The 12,500-nt window shown below is 43.0% G+C and overlaps 1 protein-coding gene across 2 annotated transcripts in view; it reads left to right on the top strand.

The window, feature by feature from the left end:
• LOC143292008 (MAM and LDL-receptor class A domain-containing protein 1-like) overlaps positions 1-12,500 on the top strand; it is a 75,838-nt gene that overhangs the window by 47,228 nt on the left and 16,110 nt on the right. For both annotated transcript variants that reach the window (XM_076602164.1, XM_076602165.1), the window contains one exon: positions 3,669-3,768. In XM_076602164.1, the coding sequence (XP_076458279.1) occupies positions 3,669-3,768 (100 nt within the window). The remainder of the gene's footprint in view (positions 1-3,668; positions 3,769-12,500) is intronic.

Below are 12,500 nucleotides of genomic sequence, written 5' to 3'. Positions count from 1 at the left end.
GTAAACAAACATTACAGAGGTGATATATTCAGATATGTAACATAACACAGTTGTAACCTGAAAATGAGAAAAAACACTCATTATCTGCATTTAGTCTTATTCACACATAATAACAAAAAAAGCGGAAAACTAGCACACACTCAACTGCATATTGTATTTCTAATCTTTGAGGCTTTATATAAGTAAATTGCTAGCTGTTTATTAACGTGTTCCTTAGTGGATGACATAAGCAAATACAGTCTGAACAAGGAGGGTTGCCTATGAATGAGAGAGAAAGAGAGAGAGAGAGAGAGAGAGAGAGAGAGAGATGTTGGTAAAGAGGGAGGTTGAGAAGTAAATGTGCATAGGGCAGTGAAGAATCCGAGTGAGACTTCCCGATCAAATCCTCATGATCTCCTGTATTTACAGCGTATACCTATGTCACTTTCTGGGTCCTTCTTAATCAGGGACTCTACCCTAGAGAGGTTTTCTGGAGCATAGACACTTGAATATTAAAGATACTAGTGTCTATGTCTGGAGTAACGGTTGCTGCCATTCGACCACAACGGTCATCGTCTTCCAACGTTGTCTGGTCAAACAGAAACTGTGTGGACCACCTGAAAACAGTGGCTTTGGAGGGAGAATGATTAACAAAAACTTTGAAATCACTCTTGAAATGATTTCCCATAGCAGTAGTTATAATACATCATGGCTTGAAAATCCCTTCGCGAAAGGTCAGCAGAGGTGCCTGAAAATCTGTCACCCTTACCGGACATTATGTCACATGGAATGAAACTGGTTGTACGGAATCAATTAAAGTTTTTGATACAAGTATTACGAAACTGATCTACGGTGTGATGTAGTTCGTCCAGGTCAGAAAACATTGAGTGCCCCTCGTACAAATATTAAGTTTCTTGCATACACACTGTGTTACTCACTCTCGCTTTTGAACTTATTAGTGATGTTATTTCCCGCAAATTTACTCTCCGTTATTCTTATACTTGTATTGAGTACAAACACACATATACACACACACATACACACACACTTATAATGTTTAATATATGTATGTGTGTGTGTGTATGTGTGTGCGTGTGTGCGCGCGCGTGCTCGCGTGTGTGCATAGTGATTTTGTGCCTACAAAACGGGGAAAATGTTCGGCCAATGTGCTAATAACTCCACACCGTTGGAAAATAAAGACTCTCTCTCTCTCTCTCTCTCTCTCTCTCTCCCCTTCCTTTTTCTCTCGAGTCTTCCTCCCATCACCGAAAGAGCATTGTCCATTATCAGAAAGGGTGATTCACACGTTTCATAGAATTATAATTCAGTTTGCTCTGTGGTCCTCAAGGCAGTAGACGGGAAACCGCAACAAGAATAGACCATTGTTTGCATCACTGAGTCGCCGGTCTGACGGTTTCCCGTTGCGTCAGTGACGGTTATGCAAAGTTTCTACATAACATGGCTGTCTGTGGTGATCAACGATGTTGTTTTTGCCAATTCAGAACTTGCGAGTATGACGCAACAGTATCATAGAAAATCACATTTCCGATTGATTTGATGAAGAGGGGGGAATAATCACAGACGAGTATTGTATTGACAGACAGGAGACAGACGTTGACGCCATCGGGCTCTTATCGATATGATCCCCTTGCTCGTGGGCTGCGCAGAAAATCTGGTGTACACGTCACGTCCGGTTTTGAGTCACTGTCGAGCACCAGGCAGTGGTGGTTGAATCGGTGTTGAAACACGCGGAGTTAGTTGTGAAGTGCGACAACTTCCATTAGCTAGCGTGCCAGAAAAGAACTGCGCAGTTCACTTTTCCAACGACGCGCTGGCGTGCGCGCTCACTCTCTCTCTCTCTCTCTTTCTCACGCACGCACGCACGCACACACACAGACACACACACAGACACACACACACACACACACACACACACACACACAACCACGACGAAACACAAAATCACATTTTGTTACATAGGAAAGATTGTTTCCATCCCGATTTGTCCAGCATCTTCAAGTGTTGTCCAACCGGACGTTGAAGGAAACAGAAGACTTCCCGGTTTATCCAAACATCCTGATGCGTTTTAAACTGTTTATCTATTTGACACAATAGACGCCAATGCATTCATGGTTTCTCCAACATCCTGATTCTTTTTTTTTTTTTTTCTTTTTTTTCAGAAACAGGTAAAGCGTATTTACAATGTGATGTTGATCGGGTGGGTAGGTTATTCGCCAAGCTACCTGGCGGATCATGGTTCGATCCCTGTGCGATTCGGGTGGTTTTTGGTTCATGCATGTGTTCACACACAAACCGCACTGACTTTCTGGACTTAGTACTGAGAGAAGTGAATTTGACTAACCATCCCTAATGACCCGTTCAGTTCGTCTGCAGTCATACAAACATGTAAGCGCGAGCAGACATTAAAACTCCAGTAGGTGTTCACGTGAATTTGAATATTCATATCTTATTGTTTTGTTGTTGTTGTTTTTCTGTACGCACTCCACTTTCAACTGAAAAATAAAGAAGAGAAACTGAAATACCATGCTAAATAACTTTGGACAGCTCGGATACTTGATTACATCAGGTGGACATCCACTGTCTTTGTTCATTCATTTGGAAATCAAGGCATTTATCGTGAATTCATGTATAATAGAATAATTAGATTTTTGTTTCGGTAAAAACAATAAAGAACTCTTTACCGTATGGCTGTCACTGTTTTCTGTCTCTGCGTGCCAAGTTTTGTTTGTACCACGATGTGAACATTATCCTTGAATTGCTGTACAAACTACTCAACCAGCATCCTGACACAACCAAACTGTTCCAAAACCATTTTCTGTCAGATTTTCACATCTGTTAATGATGTGTCTTTTATTTCCCGTGTCTGAGAGAGAAAGAGAGAGAGAGGGGGGAGAGAGGGGGGGAGAGAACGCACAAGGATTCCAATGAAACAAAAATCAACTTTTCATTTCATCGATCTTCATATCTGACAGGGGGAAGATCATTGCATGGGACACGCGAGGAGAGAAGGTGGCAATAATGACATCGTAAGAACAACGCGGTTCATTGTAAATCACCAGGACTTTTTCCTGTTTGGTGAACTAAAACTCGTAAAAATCACAAGCCAAACTGAAGTTGATTAAATTGATTATTTATACGGTATTGCGCTGTTTCAAGTTGGTTATACCTCTTATCTGTATTTCTGTATGTCATTTACTTTTTACACGGTTCTCGATTATCAATATCATTACTCTTCTCGTCACTCCGTCCGCTGGTTGACCTGATCGAAACCGGAAAGAGTTGAAATATGCACTGAAATCAACATATCTAGTTACAGATAAAAAGATGTGTCACCAATTGAATAGATCATCGCTGTATAGTAGCTAGTTTGCCATCGTTTGAAATGGTAACATTTTATCACCATGGAGTGAACGTTTTTTGTTTGATTTTTTTCTTTTGTTTTTTTTCGCCCTTAACTTTGGTATCGCATCCTCTCTCTGATATCTTGTGTGGTATTTACTTACATCACATTACATTGTATTGAATTGCATTGTATTGTAACGTATTTTGTGACGTTGTTTTGCATTGCATTGTATTGCCTAGCCTCCACATCGCTATACGTACTGTATTGATCACTGGGCACAACGCATTTTTCCCATCGTGTTGTGTTGTGGTGTGTGTGTGTCCAGGTTGTCCTGGAGGCGGTGGTGGGCAGTGGCTTCGAGAGCGACATCGCCGTGGATGACGTGGTTATCGGCCCTTGCTCCAGCCTGGAGGCACTGGATGACAGTCAGTACATAGGTTGTGCATGCACAGCCGTGTGTGTGTGTGTGTGTGTGTGTGTGTGTGTGTGTGTTTCCTGCTGCTTCGCAAATATGCACAGAAAACAAAGCAAACTTTTGAATGCATTTTAATTAAATGAAATAAGCTTAAGGTGTGCTGCAGTGCTGACCGTCTCGTCCACACCTCTTTGACACCTCTTGGAAAGTGGAACTTTGTCATGTAGGCAAATAACAAAACCGTACGTTGAGCAAACACTGCCACCCAGAGTATATGATGTGAACAACCTGTCACTGAAAATGGGATTCGTATGAAACTGCATAGACGGTACCGGCAGTTGGTTCACTGAAGACTCAAGGTTCATGCACATATACACGCACACGCGCACGCACGCGCATTTTAATCAGCTTTCATCTCCGCAACTGGAATATGAACTACTTCGCCATCATTTAACGCAATGCACTGAATTACTGAAAGGTTGATGTTGAATGGTTTCATCGATGTTTTGATGACTGCTGACTGCACGGGATGAAATCAGTGCCTCTGTGGTTCGTTTTTACCTGCGCCATGACTTAAGAGTCAGACTGAAGGTTCTCGGATGATCGTGTATCAAGCGCGCATTCCGCCTTCACGCAACGCAGTCCGAATATAAGGTTCAATTTTATATCTGTTGAACATGTTGCGAATACGATGGGGTTTTTTTGTTTTGTTTTTTAAAGACCGTTTTTCATACTGGTAAACATTGTGTTGGCTGACAACCCTCTCAGTCCTCATTTTCTGACGTCCATTTTTTTTCACGCAGTTTAGCATTACTTAAATCAAGTTGTACTATGACATGCATTAACTGACCAGAGTCTGGATTTGGTTCAGGACACCATTGGTCATTTTACCGGTTCACCACAAAGGGTCATTTTCAAAATTAATGGGTCGGGAAAAAATAAAAACAACTCCTTATTTCCGCCCCGGCGCCCTCATCTGACCACCAAACAAACAAACCGTTTTTTTTATGAAACATTAATCAGTCAAGTTACCGACTGACTGTGACATCAGTGGGTCATTTCAGAATGGTACACATCAATCACCGATGACCGACACGAAACACGAAACCTAATCCCTGACTGATTGTTTAAGGTTTGAGCAGGGGGAGGTATGGGGGGGGTGGGGTGGGATGAGGGAACGCGTTGGGTCGAAGCACGCTCGGAAGTTTTCGTTAGGGAGGTTCCAGTGACCTTCGCTGTCAAATCCAACACACACACACACACACACACACACACACACACACACACACACACACACACACACACACACACACACACACACACACGAGCCACAAATGCATGCAATATAATTATTGTCGACAGGCTTCCATTTTGACCCACAGAAGTTGCCGAATGACCCCCTGGAGTTTTGGACAAAGGATCCTAGTGATGGCTGTGCAGATTGTCGGCCTGTGGGGAACACTACTTGACCCGTCACACTGTCACCCAGGAAGACGAGCACCGCCGCGGACAGTGACTGTCACACTGCTGAAGCGTAATGACAGAACGCGATGTGCAGATGGGTCCATTCAGCAAGGCCAGTCCAGTGCGGAACGTGTGGGCCGCAGAGATAGAGATGAGCGCGGATGCTGGTCAGGAAACCATGATCGTCCCACACCGTACTCAGGTCTGTAGACTTTCCGATAGCAGCGAGCCATCTTCACGCTTCCTTGCTATGGCGCCTCACTGGCGTCAACAGGCAACAGTTGGTCGGTGGTCCACGGTGTTTGAAAGCGCCCTCCTTTCAAGGAAGGTCTTTTGTTCCCTGATTGGTCAACTTTTACTGCGTCCTCAAAACGTCTTACACATTTTGAAAGTGGTCAAGGCATGAAAGTGCGTGTTGTTTTTGTTGTTGAACAAGAGTTGTGGTGGGGGAGGGGGATTTTGTCTATCGCTGAAAAAGGAGAGTTGTTTAAGGTATGCGCCAGGGAGATACGGCCGCTATTCTGTTGCATCGCAGTCCCGACAAGAGAAACGGAAAATGAAATGAAGAATCCTTGAGACGAAAGAGTGATTTCAACGCAAGTTTGGTTGACTGCAGAGAAAATTCTTTTTTCACGTGACGATTGCTTTGCTGGATTGTACTCGAACACTCAAGGAGCCCCAGAAGCAGTGTTGGGATTATCTTTTATGCGCCTGAGCTGAAACTGTTCAAGGGAAGTTATCTGCTTTTGATATATGGACGAAAGGGGGAAGTGGTGGGGTAGATCCTACAGGAGATGATAACAGTATACTGCTTTCTCTTGCGGGTTGAGAATTGAAAGGCCAATAAGTCATCCAGATTTCCATAGCATCAGCCAAGTACAAGTTTCGCCACAGAGTTGTAAACGTTGTCAGAAGGCAGGTCGACAAATATCGATTCGATCCGATTCAACTCATGTTCATAGACCAGCCAATCACGGAGTCCAAACCAAGGCTAATATAGATAGATAGATAGATAGATAGATAGATAGATAGATAGATAGATATAACATGGTAAAGACAAAACGTATGTAATACCCTCCCCTTACCCTCCACATAAATATCATAGTCCAAAAACACAACCATTCATAAACGTACGCCATGTACACAACACACAATCCCTGTCGCACCAGCAAATCCATTTGACACAGGTTTAAACGTCTTTCCACATGAACCAAGCTGACACCCCTTCGCATTATGCTCTGTATTTCATGCGTGTTTAAGAGCGCGTGTGTATGTGTGTAAATTGTGAAAGTCTCTCTCCCTCAGTCTCCCTTTCTCTCCGTCTGTTGAAATGTGTGTGCTCGCTTACAGTTGTGCGTGCAGTTGTGCGTGTGTGTGTGTGTGTGTGTGTGTGTGTGTGTGTGTGTGTGTGTGTGTGTGTGTGTGTGTGTGTGTGTGAGTGAGTGAGTGAGTGTGTGTGTGTGTGTGTGTGTGTGTGTGTGTGTGTGTGTGTGTGTGTGTGTGTGTTATTTCGGCACATTTATTAACTGATCTAAATTAAATCCTTGGGTTACTAAAGAAAAGGAACAAACACAGCAGTTGATTAAGTGCAGTGACAGTTGCTCTTGTATCTAGAAGGACAGTAGCTTCCGTCACTTTCAAGTCCGTTCACATGTCCTTCATTTTATATGTACACACAGCAACGACTGAAGACTAATGTAAGCACAGACAGCGTGTATTCAAGACTGGAAGGAAGAGAACAGACGAAAATAATGCATTATGTATGACTGAAAATCTAATTCAGGGGAAGGGAGACAAATATTGAACAATAAACCAGCACAGCAAACACGTTGTTCTTCAAAATTTATCTTTCATTTACTTTTCCAATATCGCTTGAGAGTTGTTTAACTGGCTTCGTTCCAGCTTAACTCCCGGTGTCTTTGGGCGTAACAGAGCAGTTAAATTCCCATGAACTTTCTGGATCAGTTATGTAGTTAGTGAAACGACTCATTGGAGTTTTTCCGGTTCAAGCCAAAATGACTTCCCTTGTATGTGAGTTGACTTCCCTTGCATGTATGTATGTATGTACGTATGTATGTATGTATGTATGTATGTGAGTTAGCTTCCCTTGTTTGTATGTATGCATGTATGTGAGTCTCTCTCTCTCTCTCTCTCTCTCTCTCTCTCTCTCTCTCTCCAAGGACTGAACAGTCAATGACAGTAAAACATCAAAGCGTCAAAGTCTCTCTCTCTCTCTCTCTCTCTCTCTCTCTCTCTCTCTCCAAGGACTGAACAGTCAATGACAGTAAAACATCAAAGCGTCTCTCTCTCTCTCTCTCTCTCTCTCTATCTATCTATCTATCTATCTATCTATCTCTATCTCTATCTTTCTCTCTCTCCCAGCTTCTAGCTGTCACCTGCCAGAACTGAGAATGCTCTCGCCTCAGATGGTATCGCATGGTACGTCGAGAGTCGTCCATTTCGCACAGCTGTTGATCTCGCCCCTGGTTGTTCGGGGAACACACCAAGAGAGAAGCGTGCAGTACTGCCCTGTCACCTTATCTCAGACCTAGACGGATCTCATAGCAGCAGCATCGCCAGCCATCCTTGTTATCCTCCAGCTGTCATGAAATTCAAGAAAAAAAAGAATGTCCCCCCAAAAATTCTGTAGCTTGATATGCCCTTCTGTTGTATTGACTTAATCACATCCACTGCATCCGTGCTCATCCTCCAGTCGTCTCGACTTAGTCTTGCCACTGGAAATTGGTGGACCCGGACGAGAGAGTGAGGTCGACGTTGCGCAACTCCTCTTCACTTTAAACAAACTCATCGCGCAAGTCATCAGTCATCCTGGACTGCTGCAGCTGTTGAGAAGAGGCAGGCCAGAAAGTCACGGGCAAACAAGCTCCCTGACAATGATATGCCTGTCTTTGTCTGCCCCAACTGTCAGCGAACATTTCGTGCGCAGATTGGACTATTCAGCCATCTGCGCACTCACAGATAGATTCATGAGCATCCTTCCCCCCACCCCACCACCGCCCTCCCCCCATCCCCCATCTGGATGACAACGATGGTCATCATCGATCTCGATGGACACACCACCACCACTGACTGAATTAATTATCACTGATTGTTTCCTGTTTCCTGTTGCCTTCGGGTGGTGGAACTGCGAGGCACATGGGACAGGAGAGTCCCCCGCGGCACCCCACCGCGACAGAACTCAGAACTCAGAACTCAAAACGTTTTTATTCAAGGATTAAGATTTTAGGCATTGCCTATTCTTCCAATCTGTCCTTGCTAATCTACATCTATTACAAATAGCACACACATAAATGAAAGGAAAAGGTTTTCATGCAGAACTGTATACATAATGAAGAAAACACCCCCCGGCCCTCCACACACACCCACATCCGTGCACACACATGCATACACACACTGACGCTCGCGTGCGAGCGCACTCACATACATACACACACACGCGCGCACACATACTGACAGCACCCCCTCACTCCCCCCCATACACTAAGATTCACAGATGGATAGGACAGTGAGTCACAGAGAGAGAGAGGGAGAGAGAGAGAGAGAGAGAGAGAGAGAGAGAGAGAGAGAGAGAGATGTCATCAATATAGAAGTTCCAGAAACATCCGAGTGTTCAAAAGGTACAGTATTGTTACTGTCTCTGAAATCTATGTGTGGCAAGTGCAGCATACTACAGTGACTACCACCATCACTAATAATTACTTGAACACTTGTCACGATAATGATAGAACGAATAGATGGGTCGACAGACAGCAGGTCTTGAAGCATGTGTTCTTGATTTGCCGCAAACAAGGCTGCAACAACAGAAATGACAATGGGATAACCCTAATCTATCCCTTTGAACGCCATTGTCCCGTGTGGCCAACGTTGTAGGGCTTATTCAATCCATTTCTGGAAATGAAGGTTATGCTTGGGGAACATTACGCCTTGGACATCCGTCGACAGCATGGAACTATCGTTAACCCTTTCACCTCCAAGCTCGCGTTTATGCACAGGCGTGGTAGAGGACCCATGTCACTGAAAGGTGACCATTCATTGGTCTGTTATCCATGAACCTACTGCTCTTTATGTTCGGTGGTAGGATAAGCCATCATTTTCTACACATCGCAGGGGGAATCCCCGGCTATTCTTAGCCACTGTCTTTTCTGTGTTTATACCACAAGGGAATTTTGTACTCTAAATTGACTGGCGGTGAAAGGGTTAATGTCAGCCATCAGTCCGTGTCCACTTTAGTGACTGAAATTCGGAGTAGCTAGAGCTAAATCAATGGATATTTACCATAATACTTTCATACAAATTATCTATCTTTTAAGCTGTTAAAAATTAATGAGAACACCTCGTATTCAGTAAACAATTGTGTGTTGTTGCCAGTGTCTTATTAAGTTCTTTGCAGTGCGTCTACATTGCTTTTCCTTAAGTGATTTTTATGTCTCTCTGTATGGCTTTTCAAAGACAAAACAAAACAAAACAAAAACCAACAAAAAACAATAAATAAATAAACGGTTGTCTTTCTCCATGGTTTATATTTCAAAGTATTTGTGACCATCTCCACAGCGTACAAAGTTTTCTGTTATTTCAGTGGGTTATGAAATTTCTGGTCCGTCACTGTGCATGTTTTATATGGTTTGTTTGTCAACATGGCCTTTTCTTGATTTGTTTCTGTGCCTGTCGTTACTATTTTCCATTTTCTCATCATATCTTTTCGATTACCATGGCTTTCATGTCGTCATGTTTTTTGTGTCACCATGGCTTTTATGTCGTCATGTTTTTTGTCACCATGGCTTTTATGTCGTCATGTTTTTTTGTCACCATGGCTTTTATGTCGTCATGTTTTTTGTGTCACCATTGCTTTTATGTCGTCATGTTTTTCATGTTTTTTTTGTCACCATGGCTTTTATGTCGTCATGTTTTTTGTGTCACTATGGGTTTTATGTCGTCATGTTTTTTGTGTCACCATGGCTTTTATGTCGTCATGTTTTTTGTGTCACCATGGCTTTTATGTCGTCATGTTTTTGTGTCACTGTGGCTTTTATGTCGCCACGGCTTCTTCTTTTTTTTTATTACCGTGGGGTTTTTTTGGTGTGTTTTTTTTGTCACTATTGCTTTTCTCTTCCCATGGCTTTTCTGTCACCATGGCTTTTCTGTCACCATGGCCCGTCTCTCAACATGTCTTTTCTGTCACCATGTCTTTTCTGTCACCATGGCCTTTCTGTCACTATGGCCTTTCTGTCACTATGGCCTTTCTCTCACCATGGCCTTTCTCTCACCATGGCCTTTCTGTTACCATGACCTCTCTATCACCATGACTTTTCTGTCACCATGGCCTTTCTGTCACCATGGCCTTTCTGTAATCATGGCATTTCTGTCAGCATGGCCTTTCTGTCACCATGGCCCTTCTCTCACCATGGTCTTTCTGTCACCATGGCCTTTCTCTCACTATGGCCTTTTTGTCACCATCGCCTTTCTCTCACCATGGCCCTTCTCTCACCATGGCCTTTCTCTCACAATAGCTTTTCTGTCACCATGGCCTTTCTGTCACCATGGCCCTTCTCTCACCATGGCCTTTCTCTCACCATGGCCTTTCTCTCACAATAGCTTTTCTGTCACCATGGCCTTTCTGTCACCATGGCCCTTCTCTCACCATGGCCTTTCTCTCACAATAGCTTTTCTGTCACCATGGCTTTTCTGTCACCATGGCCTTTCTGTCACCATGGCCTTTCTCTCACCTTGGCCTTTTCATCACCATGGCCTGTCTCTCATCATGGCTTTTCTGTCACCATGGTCTTTCTGTCACTATGGCCTTTCTCCCACTATGGCTTTTCTCTCACCATAATCTTTCTTCTGTGACCATGTCACAGTGGGTTTTCTATTACCACGACTTTTCTGTCACAATGGCTTTTCTGTCACTTTTGAATATGGGTTTCATGTATGTCATCATGGCTTTACTTATAGTCGTTTCATGTGTGCTGCGTGCGTGGTTTATTTTGAAATAATTTCATTTTGGTCTCTGCAGTATTCCCATGGGGAGCACCGATATGGCCTTTGCCGAGCACTGGATGATAAAATGAAATGACTTCACGAGAGATCTTTTTTTTATCTTCTGTTGTTGTTTTTTGTTTGTGTTTTTTCTGTTTTGTTTTTTTTTTGTTTTTTTTGTTTGGTTGGTTGGTTGTTTGGTTGGTTGGTTGTTTTTGTTTGTTTTTGTTTTTGTTTTGTTTTGTTTTTTGTTTTTTTTTGTTGTTGTTGTTGTTGTTGTTGTTGTTGTTTTTTTGGGGGGGGTTATTGGTTGGTTTTGTTGGTTGTTTTTTTGGGTTTTTTTTGGTTGCTGTTTTTGTTGTTTTGTTTTGGTTTTTTTTTGTTTTGTTTTGTTTTTGTTTGTTTTTGTAGCTGCATACCCTCACCATTCTGAAAGATATTTCATTGGTTCGTGCCTCGATTTCTCTTCCAAGACGTCAAAGTCAGTGGCAATTCACTTAATTTTTTTTTTTTGATAGATATGTCTGTAACGTAAACGATATCTTCGGCCTGCCGGATCTGCCGCATGGATGATGGTAGAACTTTTTTTCAAACACCTTTAGCGCGAGACTGCCATTGAAGAAAGGTCCATTGATAAAAGAAATCATCCAAACAGTGCTTCATTGTGTCTTCGTGTGCCACTTACAGAAGCTGTACGGGAATATCAGAAATGACACTTTTGACACCAGTCTGTGAGCATACTTTGGTCTGTTTGCCGCCAGTAGCCGAGGGCCAACGTGGTGACAGCGTGATGTAACCAGAGTGGAAACTTTTCGGAGGAGAAGAGATGTATATGAGTTTGTGAAGTATGGTGATTTAGTTATGATGCACCCGCAACCTTGTCAAGCGTTTCTTTTCGGGTTTGCTGTTTTTCTCTTGATTCAGGATGACGCCCAGGTGGTTTCTGGCCGTGCTATTGTGAACAATGGAACAGGTAGAAGCGACTGGTTTGGGTTTTTCTGTGTGTGTGTGTTTGTTTTTTGGGGTTTTTTTTACTGGTCTTTTTCACATAAATTTTCCCATCACTGCACAGTTTCCGTTAACTAAGTATTATTCTAAGTATGCATAAAGCTGTATTATATTGATAAGTGTTCACGGTTGACTGTTCTTGTTTCATGGACAGTTTCAATAAGTATTTAAGTACGCTTATAGAAATGTCTGAATTTTTGGTTGCTCGTGTGTGTGTGTGTGTGTGTGTGTGTGTGTGTGTGTGTGTGTGTGTGTGTGTGTGTTATACATTACAAT

The sequence above is a fragment of the Babylonia areolata genome, chromosome 18 (genome assembly GCF_041734735.1).
Source record: "Babylonia areolata isolate BAREFJ2019XMU chromosome 18, ASM4173473v1, whole genome shotgun sequence".
In the NCBI taxonomy this organism is placed as follows: domain Eukaryota; kingdom Metazoa; phylum Mollusca; class Gastropoda; order Neogastropoda; family Buccinidae; genus Babylonia; species Babylonia areolata.
Note: the sequence above shows the minus strand (reverse complement) of the source record. Positions and strands in the feature narration are given on the sequence as shown.